The following is a 21,558-nucleotide window of genomic DNA, read 5'->3' as shown; positions in this document are numbered from 1 at the left end:
TGGTGGAATATACGTAGCCCGCTGTTCATTTCGTGTCAAATGAAGAAAGAGCGCACGTCCTGAGGCTTGGTTTGCCAGCTGGTAAAATGGAAGTTTGGTGTCCAGACACAGTAGCTGTCATTTCCGCCTGGAGTAAAGACTCAGATGCTACTTTCTGTGGCCTTGTGTCGTCCTTGCTTTCAGCAAGGCAGATTTCTGGCTCCCTGGGCCTGCGCCCCCACTCTGAGGCAGTTGCCAAAGTGGCGGGATTTATTCATCCTCAGGGAACTTTTCCGAGGCTGTGCGTGTGCAGTGGGAAATGGGAGGCAGAGGGTGAGAATCTCCGGTGGAAAACTGCTTGACTTGGGACTTGGAAACTGCCTGAGGCATAGCCTCCTGGGCTTTGGTTCTCTGGTGTGACGCTTTGTGTACAGCGAACAGGCAACGTTCGTGGTCAGAAACAACCTGGGTATGAAATCGAAATTCTGCTTGTTGATATGGGGGTTCCCCTCAGCCATTTTAAACAAGGAATACCTCCTCTAACTTAAAAAACCTTTGGCGAAGGAAAGAGATCCATAATATTTCTAAGCGAACCATTCTGGGGTTCACAAATTTGCTATTAGGAAGTTCCCTTTTCTACCCGTGTCTTTTTTCTTCAGCTGATTGTTTTTTCTTTTACCCTTGCTTTAGCCAGAAAACACTTGGCAAACTCCACTTGTTTTAATGAAACAGAAACTCATTACTGTTGTTGGCTAAAAGGGGGTCCTCTGCTGTTTCTGACTTTCTGCTGAGTTTTTCTCATCATTTTAATCTTGGGCAACGTCTTCCTCCAAACGTCTAAATGGTGTCCACGCTCTTTCCTTACTATCAGCCAACTTGCCCAGTGTTTCTTGAATTGCTGCATTGAAAAATGGATACTCTATTCTTGGAAAGGCCAGAATAGACTCTGTCAGAAAATAACGAGAGTGTTTTTACTCTACTGTTCTACCATTTGATTCTCTCCTGATTACATGCGCAGGCGTCGGTGGTGCTGTCTTAGGCCGGGTCATCTGCAGCCCACGTGCTCAGTCACCTGCTCTGCCTTCGGCCCAACTCACTCCTGTTGTCGGGTACCTCCTTGAATTCCACCACATCTGAAATAAACTTGGTGTTTCATTAACTTAGAGAAAAATCTCCTGGGGAGGTTGTGGTTTTCCTTAGGTGGATGAGGGAGCAAAATGCAGAAGTTGGAAGCAGAAGGCCTAAGCCTGGACCCCAATCCAGCCACCCAGTGGCTGTGCGGTCTTAGGGAAGTGCTGCGTTTTCATGAGCTCCATCTCTGGATTTTTAAGTGGAGACCAATAGTATCTTCCTCCATACATGAACAGAACCCAAAACAAGATACTGCATGTGAAAGCTTTTTAAAACAATAATATGTATTATATATTGATAATGTACATAACATGTAATAATACAGAAAGTACGTGTGTTTGTACACATCTCACTGTTTTCATCTAGTATTGACTTGGCCCATTGGAACAGGGCTAGGGAGCCTTCAGGGCTGAAGCAGAGATGAGGGCAGCATCAGTGCCTTGGGGGTAGAACCATTTGCCTGTGTCTCGCATGTGCTTAGTGATGTCTCACACGTGCTTAGCAGTGTCTCGTGTGTTCGTGTGTGCTCAGTGGTGTCTTGTGTGTGCTTAGTGATGTCTCATGTGTGCTTAATGGGGTCTCGTGTGTACTTAGTGGTGTCTAATGTGTGCTTAGCGATGTCTTTTGTGTGCTTAGTGGTATCTTGTGTGTGCTTAGCGGTGTCTCGTGTGCTTAGCAGTGTCTCCATGTGCCTAGAGCATCTCATGTTTCATGGTATCTCACATGTGCTTAGTAGTGTCTCACGTGTGCTTAGTGGTGTCCTGTGTGTGCTTAGCAGCTTCTCACATGTGCTTAGCAGTGTCTCGTGTGTGCTTAGCAGTCCTATGTGTGCTTAGTGGTGTCTCACATGTGCTTAGCAGTGTCTCACGTGTGCTTAGTGTCTCCATGTGCCTAGAGCATCTCGTGTTTCATGGTATCTCACATGTGCTTAGCAGTGTCTCGTGTGTGCTTAGTGGTCTTACGTGTGCTTAGTGATGTCTTGCGTGTGCTTAGCACTGGCTTGTGTGTGCTTAGTGGTGTCTTGCATGTGCTTAGTGGTGTCCTGTGTGTGCCTAGTGGCATCTCACATGTGCTTAGCAGTGTCTCATATGTGCTTAGCAGTGCCTTACGTGTGCTTAGCAGTGTCTCATGTGTGCTTAGCGGTGCCTCACGTGTGCTTAGCAGTGTCTCACGTGTGCTTAGCGGTGCCTCGTGTGCTTAGTGGTGTCTTGCATGTGCCTAGTGGCATCTCACATGTGCCTAGCAGTGTCTCACATGTGCTTAGTGGTATCTTGCATGTGCCTAGTGGCATCTCACATGTGCCTAGCAGTGTCTCACGTGTGCTTAGTGGTATCTTGCATGTGCCTAGTGGCATCTCACATGTGCTTAGCAGTGCCTCACGTGTGCTTAGCAGTGCCTCACGTGTGCTTAGTGGTGCCTCACATGTGCTTAGCAGTGTCTCACGTGTGCTTAGCGGTGCCTCACGTGTGCTTAGCAGTGTCTTGTATGTGCCTAGTGGCATCTCACATGTGCTTAGCAGTGTCTTGCATGTGCCTAGTGGCATCTCACATGTGCTTAGCATTGCCTCATGTGTGCTTAGCAGTGTCTTGCATATGCCTAGTGGCATCTCACATGTGCTTAGCGGTGCCTCACATGTGCTTAGCAGGGTCTCACGTGTGCTTAGCGGTGCCTCACGTGTGCTTAGCAGTGTCTCACGTGTGCTTAGCGGTGCCTCACGTGTGCTTAGCAGTGTCTCGTGTGTACTTAGCAGTCTTATGTGTGCTTAGTGATGTCTTGCGTGTGCTTAGCATTGGCTTGTGTGTGCTTAGTGGTGTCTTGCATGTGCTTAGTGGTGTCCTGTGTGTGCTTAGCAGCTTCTCACATGTGCTTAGTGCCTCACGTGTGCTTAGTACCTCACGTGTGCTTAGCAGTGTCTCATGTGTGCTTAGCGGTGCCTCACGTGTGCTTAGCAGTGTCTCACGTGTGCTTAGTACCTCACGTGTGCTTAGCAGTGTCTCGTGTGTTTAGCGGTGCCTCACGTGTGCTTAGCAGTGTCTCACGTGTGCTTAGTGGTGCCTCACGTGTGCTTAGCAGTGTCTCATGTGTGCTTAGCAGTGTCTCATGTGTGCTTAGCAGTGTCTCATGTGTGCTTAGCGGTGCCTCACGTGTGCTTAGCAGTGTCTCACATGTGCTTAGTGGTGCCTCATGTGTGCTTAGCAGTGGCTTGCATGTGCCTAGTGGCATCTCACATGTGCTTAGCAGTGTCTCACGTGTGCTTAGCGGTGCCTCACGTGTGCTTAGCAGTGGCTTGCATGTACCTAGTGGCATCTCATATGTGCTTAGCAGTGTCTCACGTGTGCTTAGCGGTGCCTCACGTGTGCTTAGCAGTGTCTTGCATGTGCCTAGTGGCATCTCACATGTGCTTAGCAGTGCCTCATGTGTGCTTAGCGGTGTCTTGCATGTGCCTAGTGGCATCTCACATGTGCGTAACGTTCATTTGCTTTCTCTTGGCTCCCCTCTCAGCTGCAGGCTCATCACTCATTCCCACCCCTGTGCTTCCCTCTCCCTGGCTCATGGGATCCTTTTGAGTCATTTTCTCAGCTCTCCATGGCTGGAGCATCTGCAAATCCACAGGGCTCCTGTGATTACATTGCCCAGGGTGATGAAGAATGTGAAGAATAACCCAAGTGTCTTGCCTCCGCGGGGATCCCCTGCTGACAAGTCTGTATTCTTTCTTCTCACCTTGTCATCAAAGGAAATGTCTCTCACTCAACTTTCTCTGGGCCTTTTGCTACGTGCAGGGGCAAAGGCAGCAAGACATTTCTGAAAGTGTGAATTAGATTCCGCTGTCAGCTCACACCTGCTCACTGCTTCTGTTCTTTGCCTTGTTTCCTCTGTCCCCTTGTTTGCTTCCCTCGTTAGCACCTCTGAAAATTAACCAGAATTCAGTTTTGGAATTTCAGTGTGTATTACAGGAAGATGAGTTTTCCAGGTCTTCTCTATGTAATGCTTTTTTCTGTGGGTCTTGAGGTATGGACACGGTGCATGGGTGGAGAGCAGGCCCGTGGGGTGTCCCCTGCCCTGGTCTCCCTCTGTGCTTTCTGGAGACATGCTGACTCTTTGTTTGAAATTCAGTACTTTACTGGAATGATCCCAGTTCAGCCTGCATTGCCTCGAACACACAATGCGCCGTGCAACAGGACTCAGGAAGCAAAACTCAGTCTTGCTTTGTGCTATTTCCATGTTCAGTTTCTGGCCTACCACAGAGACCTGAGGGAGAACTGGGTTTTAAGAAGGGCTCAGAGATGTCCCAGAAAGGTTTCAGACCATTTTAATCATGTGCTAATCTAATTGGAGGCTCATAATATTTTGTATCACAATTTCAAGAACTGTGGGTCTGGAAAAACCTCCACTTCCACTCCTTATGAGCATCTCCTATAAATTCAAACAGAAATCCCCACACCTCACAGTATATTTTAAAAAAATAGATGTATGTCAGAAAAGGGGAATATGGAGCATCTCTGACTGCAAATATTCTAGCATAGTTATTTGCAAAGGGCTTATCAACATCACTCCAGAACTCAAATATGCAGGCGTAGAATACAGCGCCTGTGAATATGGGACCTGTCTTCTGAGGGAGGAGCAGGCAAGGTGCTTTAGAAGTAAGTGTATAACTTAAGTGCTCTGAGGGCACACAGTATAAAGAAGGAACCCAGAGAGGATCCTTCGAGGCGGGGCCACCTGGTTCTGCCGTGCTTCTGTACTACGGAACATGGACTGCGAATGCGTTCTCTGCACAGATTCCCAATATGGTTTGAGGAACTCCATTTCAGGTGCTATCCCTGGTTTCTTCTGGTAAATCCTTCCCCCTCTTCCAGAAGAATATCTGGAAGACTTTTGGTTGCGATTCTTTTTTTTTTTTTTTTTTTTTTTGATGGCGTCTCAGTCTGTTGTCAGGCTGGATTGCAGTGGTACGATCTCGGCTCACTGCAGCCTCCGCCTTCCGGGTTCAATCAATGCTCCTGCCTCAGCCTTCTGAGTAGCTGGGACTACAGGCACACACCACCATGCCCAGCTAATTTTTGTATTTTTAGTAGAGATGGGGTTTCACAATGTTGGCCAGGAGAGTCTCGATCTCCTGACCTCATGATCCACCTGCCTCAGCCTCCCAAAGTGTTGGGATTACAGGTGTGAGCCACCATGCCTGGCTGAGATTCTTTTATTATGAACTGGCTTATTTCTATATTGGAAGCCAAAATAACTGGGTATCTTTAATGGTTCCTTATCCTCTGGCTCTGAAGAAGCAGTCCTTGGGGTTTGTTTGCTTTGCCCAAATAGAAGCAAAATGAAGAGCAACACCCACCTCTCAGAGTCCTCCAGTGCCGAGAGGTGGGCTGCAGTGGCACTGGCAGGGTCCTCCAGCACTCACTGAGTTTATTATTCCTCCAGGTGATGTCCAGATTCCAGGGCCTCCCACCAACGTGCACGCCTCTGAAATCAGCAGAAACTATGTCGTCCTCAGCTGGGAGCCACCCACTCCCCGCGGCAAGGACCCACTCACGTACTTCATCGAGAAGGTAAGCTCCGGGCCTGTGTCCTGGAAAAGCTGACCTCTGCGTGGCCTCACACCATCGTGTCTGCTGGGTTTTAAAAATGATTTGTGGGTACAGATGCTTCACTGTGGCTGGGGAAGATGAGGTTAGGGCTGAGGTCATGCCACAGCAGGGCCGTTCTGGGGTGGAAATTGGCCCCGGGGGCTGGGCTGCGTCCTAGCCCAGTGTTGCCCCTTGGTGTGAGCAAGGAGCTGCTTCCCTCTCTGGGCGCCTGTGTTCTCCACTGCCCTGCAGATGGCTGACCTTTTCCTTCCTGCTGCAACTTCCCAGGCACCGACCTGCTGGGTATTCTAGATTCCTCACTGGCTTTGCTTGTGTACGAGCCATGTGGCCATTGGGTGGCAGTCGTGTATAGGAAATTCACGCAAGACGGAAAGGGGTTGGAATCACCAGATCATCTGCTGCAAGGCTTCTATTTTGACCTGAATGCATACAAAGAAATACAAAATACATTGTACATTGCAGTTCTGCAAACACTTACACAACAGACACAGGCACATGTGTATGTATGTAACCTAGAGAATCTCGCAAATGATTACCTCACCCAGCATGCATTCTCTCTTTAAGCTGGTCTGTTCTGTGGCATTAAAAACACAGGTTGTGACCCACTAATCTGACTTGGTGACCCTCTGTTGGGTTGTAGGCCATAGTTGGATAAGCCTCCAACGTCCTACAGAGACTGTCACTAAAGTTTATATACTAATATGTGATACAACATATAGTATGCACGTGATGGAGAATATAACATATCTAAGCTTATGCCATCTAATACAATAATCCCATGTAGCACCACTCAGTACAGCATGGCAGAAACAGAAATGGAAATGGACCATATTTCAGACTCCAGAATGAAGGAGGACCCTCTGGCCTTCTCTGCTCATCTGCAATGCATGGTATCTGGGGGGTAGAAAGTGCAATAATTTCAGGGTAAAGCATTACATTATAAATTCTGGGTGACAAAGTGTACTTATTTGCATTATGAAAATACAAGTGGCCAGTCCCTCTGTGGGGCTCTCCTAGGGCAGAAGCCATATTCTCAGGCCCCTCACTCCCCTCATCTTTGGTCACTACCGGAAACACCAAGTTTGCAAACGCATTTTTATTTTTGAGACCAGTTCTCATTCTGTCACTCAGGCTAGAATGCAGTGGGGCAGTTGTAGCTCACTGCAGTCTCTACCTCCTGGGCTCAAGCACTCCTTCTGCCACAGCCCCCTGACCCCCAGAGTAGCTGGGACCACAGGTGTGCGCCACCATATCCAGCTGATTTTCAATTTTTTTGTAAAGAGGAGGTCTCGCCATGTTGCCCAAGCTGGTCTCAAATTCCTGGCTCAAGCAGTCTTCCTGCCTCAGCCTCCCAAAGTGCTGCGATTACAGGCATTTTAATGTGTTTGCAGGCCAGGTGAGCCACGACACCTCACCTGTGAACACACTTTTAGAGCGAGGACTCTACCGGGAGTTGGTGTGTGGGCAGACTCTGTTGACATCCCTGCCTGCTGTCAGTATTGATGACATGACAGGCACACTTTATTTTTTTTTTTGGTAAATTTTATTATTTTATTTTTCCATAAGTTACTGGGGGTACAGGTGGTGTTTGCTTACATGAGTAAGTTCTTTAGTGGTGTTGGTGCACCTGTCACCCGAGCAGTGTACACTGCACCCCATTCGTAGTCTTTTATCCCTCGCTCCCCTCCCATTCTTTCCCCCAAATCCCCAAGTCCATTGTCTCCTTCTTATGCCTTTGCAGCAGACACACATTTTTAAGAAAATGTAATTTCAACTTTTATTTCAGCCTCAGGGAGTACCTGTGCAGCTTTTGACAAGAGCATGTTGTGAGACACTGATTTCGAGGTGCAGTTGATCTCATCACCTAGCTGGTGAGCACAGCGCTCCCTAGGTAGTTTTTCAGCCCTTGCCGTATCTGGTAGGCCTGGGTGTCTACTGTAGACATCTTTGTGTCCACGTGAACTCCCACTTGTAAGTGAGATCATACGGTATTTGGTTTTCTGTTCCTGTGTTAAATCACTTAGGATAACAGCCTCCGGCAGCACCCATGTGGCTGCACAGGACAGGATTTCGTTCCTTTTTATGGCTGTGTAGTATTCCACGATGGGGTTGCACTGCATTTTCTCTATGTAGTCCACCACTGATGGGCACCGGGTGGGGGGATTCCGTGTCTTCACTGTTGTGAAGAGTGCTGCGATGAACACACAAGTGCATGCGTCTTCTGGTAGAATGATTTATTTTCCTTTGGGCATATCCCCAGTAGTGGGATTGCTGGATGGAATGGTACTTCTGTTTTCAGTTCTTTGAGAAGTCTCTAACCTACTTTCCCCAGTGGCTGAACTCATTGACATTCCCCCAGCAGCGGATAAGCATTCCCATTGTGGGTCCACGTTCCGATGTAGGAGAGGAAGCTCTCCTGTAGCCACCTGGACTGCGGTTGCTTGGGGCTGGGAGGGTCTCAGGCCCATGATGCTGTGGGGTTTCCACCACCGATGCCTGGGGCAGATGCAAGATGGCGACTTTTCACATTCACCAAATTGAGAGAAAACTCCTTCAAATACGAATCTGATTTCTAGAAGTCTGGGTCGCTGTCTGAAATTTTCAGCAGACTTAGCAGGGTCAGTGTATACCCAACTTTTACTACCACAAAACTACATTCAAAAAAGGAGTTTTATCTCTATGTGCAAAAATAAAATAAAACATGTAATCAGGGTTTTTAAAGTAATTACAAAAGACAAAAATTAAGCAGTATATAGAATTTGGGAAAGACAGAGAAGTTACATGGAATGCAATTAAAAATCAACTATAATTCCATCATATAAAATAGCCATATTAATATGTGGTACATATATTTATAGTCTTTTTCTCCATAGATTTTAATGTACTTGTTATATTTGCATTTTCATTCTGTGTTACATTTCACAAAAATAACATAATTCCTCTTATTAGACTAAAGATCGTGATACAATATTTAGGTGGCTATGTGGTTTTTAATCTAGGCACATATAATGTGTTTTTCCATATTGACAGTCATTTAGATTGCTGACATTTTATCACTACCCCAAGTAGCCACACTATGATAATAATTTTAAATTGAAATGCGACCCACTGAGTTACGATGGAATTTTACAAATATACTCCTAAATTATCTTTCATTATTTGCAGGTTAATTCCATTTTACTAAAACTACAACCTAGGTATTGATTCCCTTATGTTTTCTATGGTTGAATAATTTAATGGAAAAAAAATTGTATTAGTAAACCTTACCAACTTTGGGTAATTTACTTCCTTCTCCAAATTGGCATCATGTTTCATACAGCTCAAAAAAGGCAGGCTGCAGTGGCTCATCCCTGTAATCTCAGCACTGTGGGAGGCCGAGGCAGGCAGATCATGAGGTCAAGAGTTCGAGACCAGCCTGACCAATGTGGTGAAACCCTGTCTCTACTAAAAATAAAAAATTAGCTGGATGTGGTGGCGTGTGCCTGTAATCCTAGCTACTCAGGAGGCTGAGGCAGGAGAATCACTTGAACTCGGGAGGTGGAGTTTGCAGTGAGCAGAGATCATGCCACTGCATTCCAGCCTGGGCAACAGAGCGAGACTCCATCTAAAAAAAAAAAAAAAGGTTCATGACCATCCTCTGTGTGTGAGACGCAGCGGGAGCGCCTGGTGGACCTGCAGTGGCGGGAACTGAGCTTTCTTCCACACAACTCTGGGAACCACTCTCTTTTGACTTCCAGTCTCATTTCTCTTTGTAGTCCGTGGTGGGGAGTGGCAGCTGGCAGAGAGTCAACGCCCAGACGGCTGTGAGGTCCCCGAGATATGCCGTGTTTGACCTTATGGAGGGGAAGTCATACGTGTTCCGAGTGCTGTCAGCAAACCGGCACGGCCTGAGCGAGCCGTCAGAGATAACGTCTCCCATTCAGGCCCAGGACATAACTGGTGAGCCATCACCCTGGGTGCCCCCAAGTCAGGACAGGTTAAGAGTGGGATGACACCAAATAGCCTTAAATTGTGTGACTAAAGACATTAATGTTGTAAGCGAGTTGAAGTTCAAGTTGACTTTAAAATCACTTTATGAGAGATTAAGAGCTCTCTGACATGTTTTGTTTGGTTCTTGACATTTCTCCAAAGCTCCATCTTCTTTTCATGAAACCGGTAAGTGAGTTGAAAAATGCGTTTAGGAAATAGTCACTTTAATTGTTTTATTTAAACTTTTTTTTAACTTTGTTTTAGGTTCAGGGGTCCATGTGTAGGTTTGTATTATGGGGGTGTGTTGTAAAGATTATTTGTCATCCAGGTACTAAGCCCAGTAGCCGTTAGCTACTTTTCCTGCTCCTCTCCCTCCCCCAACCCTAGACCCTCTGAAAGGCCCCAGTGTGTGTGGTCCCCTCTATGAGTCCACGTGTTCTCATCATTTAGCTCCCACTTATAAATGAGAACACTTGGTATTTGGTTTTCTGTTTCTTCATTAGTTTGCTGAAGATAATGGCCTCCAACTCGACCCGTGTTCCTGCCGACGACATGATCTTGTTCTTTTTTATGGCTGCGTAGTATTCTGTGGTACCACATTTTCTCTATCCAATCTGTCATTGATGGGCATTTGGGTCGATTCCGTGTCTTTGCTATTGTGACTAGTGCTACAATGAACACCCATATGTCTTTATGGTAGAACAATTTATATTCTTCTGGGTATATACCCAGTACTGGGATTGCTGGGTTGAATGATAGTTCTTTTTTTGAGGAATGACGACACTGCTTTCCACAATAGTTGAACTAATTTCCATTCCCACCAACAGTGTATAAGTGTTCCCTTTTCTCTGCAATGATCACTTTTAAAGTAATTCAAATTTTAAGCACACTAGGGTTCTTTTGTGTGTGTGTGTGTGTGTGTGTTTTAAAAAAACTGTTTTGTGCATTTCACCATCTTGCCCAGGCCAGTCCTGAACTCCTGAACTCAAAGAATCCTCCCACGTTGGCCTCTAAAAATGTTGGGATTCCAGGCGTGAGCTAGTGCACCCAGCCAGGCACTAGAGTTTCTTGCCCATCTGGCTTGAGGGTCCCTCTTGGAGGGTTTCAAATACAGATTACAGAAATTTTGAATTGTAATCCCTGAAGTCATAACTCCTTCATGGATTGCAGTTAACTAGCATGTAAGTGGAGGCCCCATGGAAGTCCCCAGAAGCCTTCATGGGAGGCATGTTGGTGTCAGGAACGCAGTTCTGAGTGCCTGGGTACCCTCCACTCTCTCTCTCTATGCCGTGTTTCCTGAGAAAGCCAGATATGGAAATGAACAAGGTCATGAGGCCAGCTGCCTCCAGGGTGTCCTCAAGTTTCTACCTGGTTCTGGTTTTAATTGAAGTTCTTAGAACTCATACCCAGAACCACAGGATTGATGACACCAGCTGTCTCTCACAGGTCCTAGCCTTCTTTGGATTTATGACACATGTGGAAAATGACCATGAGCATAATTGAGAAACGCGGTGGTTTTGGCCCAGATGGCCGGCACAGAGGACACGGGTGGTACCATGGCCTGAACAGACCCCGATCCGCAGTCCACTAGTGAGGTCTGGCATGAGATGAGAAGATCTGATGGTCACGTCATGATTGAATTTTGAGTCCCCCTGGGAGATTCCAAAAGATCTGATAAAAATGAGTCTTACTTTCTTAAAATTGGTAATTTCCAGTCCAAAAAATAGTTGTTACCCAGGCAGCCTGACCCCCAGTGCCAACGGAGGATCTTTTTAAAGCTCTGCTGGAGGACGGGAGGCTTCAGGATGTCATTCTGTGTCTCTAGGAGTTGTTTGGAGCTTGGGAAGAGATAGGAGTGGCCAACCCCTCCCAACGTCCCTCAGGTGGTTGGCCCCAGACTCGGCTCCTGCTCTCGGACCCCTTGTTGAATTTCTTCCAAACCCCCAACTGGCTGTCCAGTTCCCTGTGAAAAGGTCAGGGAGATCTCTGGTGTAGCCTCCAAAGCTCTGATGCCATTTCATCACTCCTATTGTCTCCTATGTAAAGTTGTCCCTTCTGCTCCTGGTCGGGTTCTTGCATCCCGAAACACCAAGACGTCAGTGGTGGTTCAGTGGGACAGACCCAAGCACGAGGAGGACCTGCTGGGCTACTACGTGGACTGCTGCGTGGCCGGAACCAACGCCTGGGAACCCTGCAACCACAAGCCCATCGGATACAACAGGTGCGGTTTCTGCCTCCCATCCCGGCCCTGGAGTCAGCCGTGAAATGAAGCACGGGAAGCAAGACCTTTTAGGTCCCGTGGCCCCCAGCACAGGGAGAACCACGGTCGCCAGGCTTCTGCATACATGAGCCTCAGGCATGAGAGGGCTGTGTACTTTTAAAGTTTGACCACTTGGATGAGCTGCTTACGACACATGCTCATCTTCACCGAAATGATTTATTTATGAATTAAAGGAGAGTTCCAGAACCTGTTTTTTTTTTTCTGACGTAATTAGCACTTAAGCCTTTTCTTTGACTAGGAGAGTTAAAAATAGCGACTATGATGTGAAAGTCATTTTATTTTTTGTATTGATTTTTTTGAACTTTAAAGTTGCTTTCTTCACGTGCCTCGGAGTTCTGTTCTCCAACTCCTGATGGAGACCCCGCCAGACCACACTGTGCTCGTGGTGGGGGCAGCTCGGGGGATGCTGGTTGGCTTTGCAGGCGAAAGCCAGTGGCCCCGCCTTTCGAGAGGACTTCCTCCTGCTGCCTGCTGTGTGTGCGGGGATGTCCGAGGTTATTAGGTTTCTCTGCAACACGCTTCTTAGGAAAATGTAGGCAGCTGCTAGAATCACACTTGTGGACAGATGATCAGTTATGGCTCAGCCATTTCTCCTTTTAAAATCTTAAAAAAATACACTGTAAAAAGCAGTGGCTAACAAGGAGAGATGGCATTGAGAAGAATAACAATTAGATGTTCTTCTCAGTCCACACCAAGTGCAGAAAGATCAATCAAAATAAGAAACTTAAAACATTATTCCAGTACAGGGAAATGGTTAGAGAATATTTATTGACTGTATGTGATGAATAATCATTACTTACAGGTACTGAGTATCTACCCTGCACAAAGCACCTGTGCTAAGTTCTCTACCTAGAGTTTTCCATGTAGTGCCTGCAACAATGCTGCGAGGTAGGGATTATCATCCCCATCTTACAGATAGAAAAACAGTCTTACAGGGGTTAAGAAACTTGATTAAGGCGATAACATCTGTTAGGTGTCAAAGCCAGTATTCCAGGCTAGTCTATCTGACTTCAAAGGCTTGTCCTTTAGCCACTGCGACATGATTACTGCTCATTACATTTTACATACATGGGTTCTTTCAGATAAGAAATGGCATACTGTTGGATAATAGACCTTTGATCCAGACGAGGCCCAGAAAGTGCAAAAGCAAAGGTGAAGTCACAGAACAAGTGGCTTTGACACCATGTGTACTCACTCCAGCTGTAATTGGGTGCCATGACCTTACTTTCAGGCTCTAAATGTTGAGCTAATTAACTAGAACTGGAAATGAAGGATGTATGTGATGAATAAAACTTTTGCATGATGTGTTCAGCATGATTTCTGCTTCTGCTGCGGGAGAGATAAAGCAGAGCTTCGCAGTTCTGACCCTGGTCTCTGTGTTTCTCAGGTTCGTGGTGCACGGCTTAACCACGGGAGAGCAGTACATCTTCCGGGTCAAGGCTGTCAATGCTGTGGGGATGAGTGAAAATTCACAAGAATCGGACGTCATAAAAGTGCAGGCGGCACTCAGTAAGTCACTCACGACTGTTCTGTGCCGATCGCTCCCGTACACTGTAATTTCTGTATGAAGAAACATTTATGATGCCATTTGGAATGTTATTGGAGGAAAAAGGAGACCAAATGGTTGAACAGAGAACATGCAGTTCTTCAAAGCCTCTCAGCTGGCAGCTTGTCTTAGAAATGATAGTGCGAGAGGCAGAAATGATAATATGCCAATAAAGTGCAAATTAAAAATAAAAAACATTATTAGAGGTCACATGTGTTGCCAAATACCTGTACTCACATTAAAATATATGCTGTAGGGGATACATTTCTCTTTTCAAAATATATGCTAAAATACAGCAACATCAGTCACCTTACTCAGTTCAAGGAACTTAAGTCATTTCAGGGAATGTCACGTTTATAGAACTTTGTGACTTTGTTCGTAAATAGAGGTGCTTACAGTTTCGATCAAACGAGACAATTGGGATCCTAGGTCTCAGGGGCCGTCCGCAGAACAGTTGCTCTATAAAGCTGTGTTGCATCCCTGTGGCTGTTTCCTTGTGAAACGCACCTCACCAAGAAAGCACACATATTCAGGAAGATTTTGAAACACGAATGCCACATATGACGTATTTTGACTCACAGAGAGAACAGTTTTGCTCTTTAATGATTTTTCATCTCCAACTAAATTTATAATATTTTGAGAAATTAAAACTTATCTTCTAATGATATTGCTGCTGGATTTCCAGGGAATGTCAATTGTGATGACACCTAGCCAGGTACAATAGCACTGACTCTTTTGTTTTAAGATGACTCTAATCTCCTCTCAATTTTTTCAGAGGGATTTTCAAACATTCCCATTTTCCTTTTTACGTCACTCCTACTAAGTGAAAGCCAGTCACTCCTTTTTTTTTTTTTTTTTTTTTTTTGAGATAGAGTCTCGCTCTGTTGCCCAGGCTGGAGTGCAGCGGTGAGATTGCAGCTCACTGCAGCCTCAACCTTTTTGGGCTCAAGCCATCCTCACGCTTCAGCCTCCTGATGAGCTAGGACCACAGGCACACACCACCATGCCCAGCTGAGTTTTTAATTTTTTTGTAGAGATGAAGTTTCACCATATTGCCCAGGCTGGTTTCAAACTCAGGAGCTCAAGCAGTCCTCCTGCCTTGGCCTCCCAAAGTGCTGGGACTACAGGCATGAGCCACTGCGCCCGGCCTGTTTTTATTCTACAGTAAGAATCACTTACTCTAGTCACCTGTGTCTCAGGTAACGGAGGATGGCCATGTTGAGATGACTCAGAGCTGGGGCAAAGCTGACTCAGGCCCATCCATTCTAGACCTGATAGCTGAAGGCGGTCTGTTTCAAATGTCCTGCTCAAACAGGGAAACAAGAATTCATACTCATTTGAAGGAATCTGAAGTTCCTATAACTGTGCAGGAAATTAAAATAAGCTGGAATAGTGTCTGTTGTCTCTGGCCACAGATGCAGAGTAGTTGCTCCTTACGGTTGTAAAGGCGAAAGCTCCTCTCCAAGCTTCTTTTAGGGACAGGGAGGACAGGACATCTGCTCTGTCAAATGTTCACACCAGATTAAACTGTTCGGTGCCCTTGTCCTATGGAAACCTTAGCAGATACATTTAGAATAGCAATAAATATATATGAGATAAACTGTTATTTATTTTTATACTCATCCCCTTTAAAAAGGCATAAAGATCAGAATGGTTAAATGTACGTCGAGAGGGATCAGAGGGCACAGTGTCTAGGCCCATCTCCACATTGCTTCCTCCTCCCTCTGCCACGCTAGAGCTGGCGGCCCCGGGACAAAGCCCCCAGCTGAGGTCCTTGGTAACTTCCTGGCTGTGCTTCCTTGCAGCCGTGCCATCCCATCCTTACGGGATCACGCTCCTCAACTGTGATGGCCGCTCCATGACCCTCGGCTGGAAGGTCCCGAAGTTCAGCGGTGGCTCACCCATCCTGGGCTACTACATGGACAAGCGCGAAGTTCACCATAAAAACTGGCACGAGGTCAATTCCTCGCCCAGCAAACCGACAATCCTAACGGTTGGTTGGTTTTTGTCTGTTTTTTCTTGCCTGGGTGGTTCTTTTACATTTTGGGCAGTGTTTCTGAGTTTGGTGACATTAGATAATTTGATACAGACACAAAAATAGGTTAAAAAATGGCATCATGAGATCATGAAGCTTTGGAGCTGAAAAGATCCTAGGAATCATATTCTTTTTCTTTCTGAGAAGCAGTGAAGAACAGAGCTCAGTGATGGAGTGGGTCTGACAGTGAGTCAGTGACCTCTGGTGTGACCAGGACCTGGTCCCGGTACCCGTGATAACGTCCCTTGTTCCAAGCTCTGAGGCCTTGAGGGTAGGGATGCAGTCTCACAGGGGTGCCCGAGGGGAGAGTCATGCTGAATGTATGTTTAGGAAGAGAGTGACATTGACTCTCTGCCTGTCACCCACCACTTCCCTGAGACTTGCTTGTATTTCAAGCCTCCAGGGAAGTCCCTTGCTGCAGTGCCCATGATGCTCAGTTGCACGGACATGGACACAGAGCTCAGAAATCTGGGGTCAGATCCAGACGCGCCCTTGGCAACCACGGTCCTGTTTCCCTGTCTGGCCCTTGAACCCTCATCTGAGCATGGATGAATGACCCTCACCTCACACTGCAGCCCCCGTCCCAACCCCAAGACAGCCACAGACCCCTGGAGAGTCTCTTACACTCCAACAGGAGGGCTTTCTTTTTGGAGGGGGCAAGGTCTTCGAAGAGCTAATCTTTGTCTACTAGAAAATTCTGCTTTATAAATATATCTCTTATAATGTGTAATATATTTTTAATATTTTATGTATACATTATGACATATGGGCAACTTTCCAGTTTATTGTGACATTATTGATATCTTGCCCACATTCAATCTGTGTTCCGATGCCTTAGAATGTCTAAATGTTCTCAACTTAAAAATTATTTTATTTTTAATTGACAAATGACAATTGTATGTATGAATGGGGTACAATGTAATATTTTAATATTACATTATGGATTATGGGTACATTAGCTTGATTAAATCAAGCTAATTAACATCTTCATTGCCTTTCAGTACTTATAATTTTTTGTGGTGAGAACATTTAAAATCTGTTTATTTATGTATTTATTTATTTTTTGAGAAGTGTCTCACTCTGTCACCCAGGCTGGAGTGCAGTGGCACAATCTCGGCTCACTGCAACCTCCGCCACCCAGATTCAAGTGATTCTCCCGCCTTAGCCTCCCAAGTAGTACAGGCACGCATCACTACACCTGGCTAACTTTGTATTTTTTTAGTAGTGACAGGGTTTTACCATGTTGCCCAAGTTGGTCCTAAATTCCTGACTGACCCCAGGTGATCTGCTCACCTCAGCCTCCCAAAGTGCTGGGATTACAGGTGTGAGCCAATGTTCCTGGCCTAAAATCTATTCTAAAATTTTTTTGAAATCCATCTACAACACATTATTATGGGTTACATCATCTCCGTGCTGTGCAAGAAGTGCCAGAACTCGCCCCTCCTGTTCCTGCTGGAAGTTTGTCCCCAGGTCCAGCACCTTTGTCCCTCTGTCCAGCGCCTCCCCAGCCCCGGGCCCACCCTTCGGGTCCCTGTCTTTGTGAGTGCAGCTCTTTTAGATTCCACGTCTGAGTGAGATCACACGTGTCTGTCCTTCTGTGCCTGGCTCATCTCACTCAGCAAAACAGTTCTTTGCTCCATGCGAAATTCCTGGGAAAAACACCTGCTTCCTTTCTGAATGCTTCGCAGCTACTTCAGTGAGGAGGATGAAGGCCCTCGCCTTGGACTGAAGCAGTTTATCCTTAATCATCTTGCTATGGAAGCTATTTTTTGAAACAGTGTTTACCTAGAGAGTGTTTTTGTTCCACAGGCCCTGCAGAGTGAGGCTCCTGGAGTTGGCCAAAGGCCTTCCTAGAGATTTGTCCCCCAGCCAGGCAATGTCCTTGAGGGCCTGGGGGGTGGCCCAGGACTGCAGCACCCCAGGGATCTTGGCAGCCCGGGGGCCCTTGCTCTGCGGAGTCTGAGTAGGGAGGACATATCAGGCTCCATCTCCAGGGTGACCCCCTTGTGTCCAGAGCAGGGCCTACTCAGGGGACAGCATGTGGCCTGAGTGCCTGTCTCCTCCAGGTTCCTGCCCTTGCCTTGGCTCTGGGCGACGGTCGCCTCTCTGGGCCTCAGTTTCCTTACCTGCTCCTGGGGTATTACCTGTCCCCTGCCCCCCGTAGGAGCCTTTGGGAATTGAGTGAAGGATACATGTAAGGTTTCACGCAGCTGCAGCTTATCAGATGCATCAAGAGCCTTCCTGAAATATTTGCTCCAATTTCCTGACAAGGTTCCTTGCTCTTATGTTTTATTTCACAAGCCAGTTATAAAAACTCCTTTCCCTCAGTGGGTTGAAATTCATCCTTTATCTCACGTAATCATTTAAACAAAATCTGAATAGGTGGACGGCTTGATGGAAGGCTCAGTCTACGAGTTCAAAATTGCTGCCATCAACCTGGCCGGCATCGGGGAGCCCTCAGACCCCAGCGAGCACTTCAAGTGTGAGGCCTGGACCATGCCAGAGCCCGGTGAGTGGCTGCCCCCAGGACACCTGCCTTCTAGTGCACAGGCTGGCTAGGAAGGGGCCTCTGCGGCTGCGGCTCAGGCCTTGCCAGCCTTTACAACGCATCTTCTCCTCTGACACCTGCAGCCACAGAGCCATTGTGTGCCAGGCACTGTGCAGGACTGTGAATTGAGTCGGGCACACACAGCGTCTAGTCTGGGGCATGTGTGGTCCAGAGGCTGATGATGAGGGCAGAGTGGGAGGCCCTGAGGTGAGGCAGGAGGGAGCACAGGAGGACAGCCAACCCAGACCGTGGGGAGAGGGACGGCTTCCCATGCATCCCCTGACCTATGACAAGGACTTGGCCCAGGTTCCCTTTACCCAAAGGAGCAGAGAGGGACCGAAGGGCAGGCAGAGAGGGTCTCAGGTCGGGGGGAAGGTGCCAGGCCCCAGCTGGGAGGCCCAGCAGGGCTCTCATTTGTGGGTCACCTCCTGCTGTTTTCCTCTCAGACCATTTGGGGATCTCCGGGCTTCCAGTTCTAAAAGGCATAATTGTTGCAAATCTGCTTTGATTTAGCTCGCACTCCACTCATTTTTCATTTTGAGATGAGGTTTCTCTATGTTGCCCAGGCTGGTCTTGAACTCCTGGGCTCAAGCCATCTTCTACCTCAGCCTCATGAGTAGCCGGGACTCCAGGTTCACGTCACTGTGCCCTGCTCACACTTTCTGTCTGTTTTCACAAGTTCCCAAGTGCCAGACATTGATTTGTCTCTAATGTATCAGGGATCACATGCAATGGATAATATATGCATTCTTCGACAAAGTAAAACCTGAGAGTTGAAGCTGAAAAAGTTGAAAGTTCAGAGTGTTTTCCAATGTTATGGCCGGAGTATACTGCCTTTCTCCTTTCAGTCAGCGTCTTTGACTTAATAAATCAGCTGCTAAGAATCCAGATAAAAAAATCCTTCCCCTCCCCTCCCCTCCCTTCCCCTCCCTCCTTCCTTCCCCTCCCTTCCCCTTCCTCCTTCCTTCCCTTCTCTTCCCTCCCCTTCCTTCTTTCCTCCCTCCCCTTCCTTCTTTCCTCCCTCTTTTCCTCCCTCCCTCCCTCCATTCCTCCCTCCCTTCCACATTCTTTGCTACCTTCTTTCCTGCTTTCCTACCTTTCTTGTTTTAATGAAATTAATTTGTGGACCTTAGAAAACTAATGACAAAAAAAGCCATTATAGTTTCCTGAGCCTTTTTGAGAGTTGATAGGAGGCGGCCTCTCGAGGCGCAGGGCCGCAGTAAGACTGGCTGAGGATGGTGGAGGGGCTGCCTCTCTGTTCCCCTGCACCACCTGGTGCTTGCCTGGACCTGGGTTTCAGTGCCACACTCCCTCAGAGTTGCCGTGGGTGTTTGTAGAGGGCAGAGCTGCAGCTGTGTGCTGCTGGCCAGGTGGGCAGGCTCTCTGAGTGACTGTGACCCACAGTCGTCCAGTCCCAGGGAGGGCAACTTAAGAACCCGTCCTTTTCTGCACACTGTTCCTCTCTGTGATAGTATCTACTGGTCCTGCAAGTGCAGCGTGGACTTCTGGATGATTCTACATGGATCCACAGTTGCCCCGATGCCCACAGAGGGGGTGGCAGGAGCGTTAGGCTGGGCCGTCATCCTCCACCCCCAACATCATGCAAGCACCCTCCTTACCATGCTCTCCAAGAGAGGCTGATAAGCATCAGATGGGGAACAGATACCCAGGGTCCTGATGGGGGGCATCCTGGAGGAGCAGCAGGTCCCCAGGGCTGGAGCGGGTGTGCAGGACTGGCTATGTACACAAAGGCAAGGTGGCATCTGACGTCGCAGGTCCTGCGTACGACCTGACGTTCTGTGAGGTCAGGGACACGTCCTTGGTCATGCTGTGGAAGGCCCCCGTGTACTCCGGCGGCAGCCCTGTTTCTGGGTATTTCGTGGACTTCAAGGAGGAGGATGCTGGAGAGTGGATCACTGTCAATCAGACGGCAACGGCCAACCGTTATTTAAAGGTGAGTCTTGGCTGGGTGCGGTGGCTCATGCCTATAATCCCAGCACTTTGGGAGGCAGAGGCGGGCCATCACTTGAGGTCAGGAGTTTGAAACCAGCCTGGCCAATATGGTGAAACCCCATCTCTACTAAAAATACAAAAAAAAAAAAAAAATTGCCAGGCGTGGTGGCGCCTGTAATCCCAGCTACCCAGGAAGCTGATGCAGGAAAATTGCTTGAACCCGGGAGGCAGAGGTTGCAGTGAGTTGATATTGTGACACTGCACTCCAGTCTGGGTGACAGATTGAGACTCTGTCTCAAAAACAAAACACAAACCAAACAAAACAAAATAAACAAAAAAAATAAAGGTAAGCTTCCGTCTTGGTGTTTCCCTTTGTGTGAAAGTCTCTGCAGGCCAGCACGGAGCCCTGAGGTGGACCTGTTCAGATGAGCGGGGTGTAGCTGCCGAGGACGTAGGTGCCATGTGCACCGCGGGTCCCAGCAGATGGCGGGACAGTGCCTTGAGAACACTGCGCCCTTCTCCCGTTCACACCACGGTGCTGTTTGCTCCAGGGGAACTGCACCTGAAGTGCCTGTTTTCTTTTATATTGCAGTCTAATAGCTGTTAACCGTTCATGGGCTATGTCTCAGCAGATGGCGGGACAGTGCCTTGAGAACACTGCGCCCTCCTCCCGTTCACACCGCGGTGCTGTTTGCTCTGGGGGAACTGCACCTGAAGTGCCAGTTTTTGTTTATATTGCAGTCTAATCGCTGTTAACTGTTCATGGGCTATGTCTCGGTGCTTTCCACAGGGATGAGATGTATTGTACTGCGTCCTTCCACTTCACGCCCTGCATTTAATTTACTTAATTCAAGTGATGCTTAAAGTTCATGTGATAAACACCACACACAGATATACACACAGCTTTCATAACTGGAGCAAAATTATAATGTGTCAATTGCTCCAGCCTCTCTGTCTCCAAATGTTTCTGCTTTTAGCACTGTGCTTCCTCAGTGACTGGGTCAGTTGTAAGGACTGTTTTGAGCCCCAGGAGGCCAACATGCTCCAGCTGTGTTGCCAGCTCCCTTAACCCAGAGGTTTTCTTCTCTGAGTGCTGGGCCCTGTGGTGGGGCAGGCCTGTGTCCTTCCCTACAGCACAGCCACATCTGGGTCCAGCACCCAAGCACAGGCCAAGAGGGCCTTCCATGGGTGACACCCTCCTGAAACCCTTTGACAACAGGAAACAGCCAGTTTCTTTAAAATGAACAAATCAGCGTCTAAGAATCAGCTACGTAAGTCAACTAGAAGCTTAGTAAATACATATTGATGTTTATCAAAGCAGATTATAATAGGAATAACCCATGTATGTACAAGTAAAGATGGGATTCATTTTGATGTCCCAATGATGATTTTACACAGTTCAATATCATACTCACAACAGTAGTTCGTTCCATAGAATTATGAACTAACTACTGTTATGGGTGTGATTTGAACCATGTACAACACATAACATAGAATTATTATGTGTCTATGTGTGGATGG

General features: G+C 47.3%; 1 protein-coding gene across 2 annotated transcripts in view; it reads left to right on the top strand.

Annotated features, from left to right (window-relative positions):
• MYOM2 (myomesin 2) overlaps positions 1 to 21,558 on the top strand; it is a 103,014-nt gene that overhangs the window by 35,054 nt on the left and 46,402 nt on the right. For both annotated transcript variants that reach the window (XM_021670185.2, XM_064369783.1), the window contains exons 14-20: positions 5,539 to 5,666; positions 9,461 to 9,644; positions 11,721 to 11,895; positions 13,343 to 13,464; positions 15,307 to 15,494; positions 17,919 to 18,045; positions 19,860 to 20,038. In XM_021670185.2, coding sequence (XP_021525860.2) covers positions 5,539 to 5,666; positions 9,461 to 9,644; positions 11,721 to 11,895; positions 13,343 to 13,464; positions 15,307 to 15,494; positions 17,919 to 18,045; positions 19,860 to 20,038 — 1,103 coding nt within the window. The remainder of the gene's footprint in view (positions 1 to 5,538; positions 5,667 to 9,460; positions 9,645 to 11,720; positions 11,896 to 13,342; positions 13,465 to 15,306; positions 15,495 to 17,918; positions 18,046 to 19,859; positions 20,039 to 21,558) is intronic.

The sequence above is a fragment of the Aotus nancymaae genome, unplaced genomic scaffold, assembly GCF_030222135.1.
Source record: "Aotus nancymaae isolate 86718 unplaced genomic scaffold, 86718_ANA_hifiasm-v0.15.2.pri h1tg000090l, whole genome shotgun sequence".
In the NCBI taxonomy this organism is placed as follows: domain Eukaryota; kingdom Metazoa; phylum Chordata; class Mammalia; order Primates; family Aotidae; genus Aotus; species Aotus nancymaae.
Note: the sequence above shows the minus strand (reverse complement) of the source record. Positions and strands in the feature narration are given on the sequence as shown.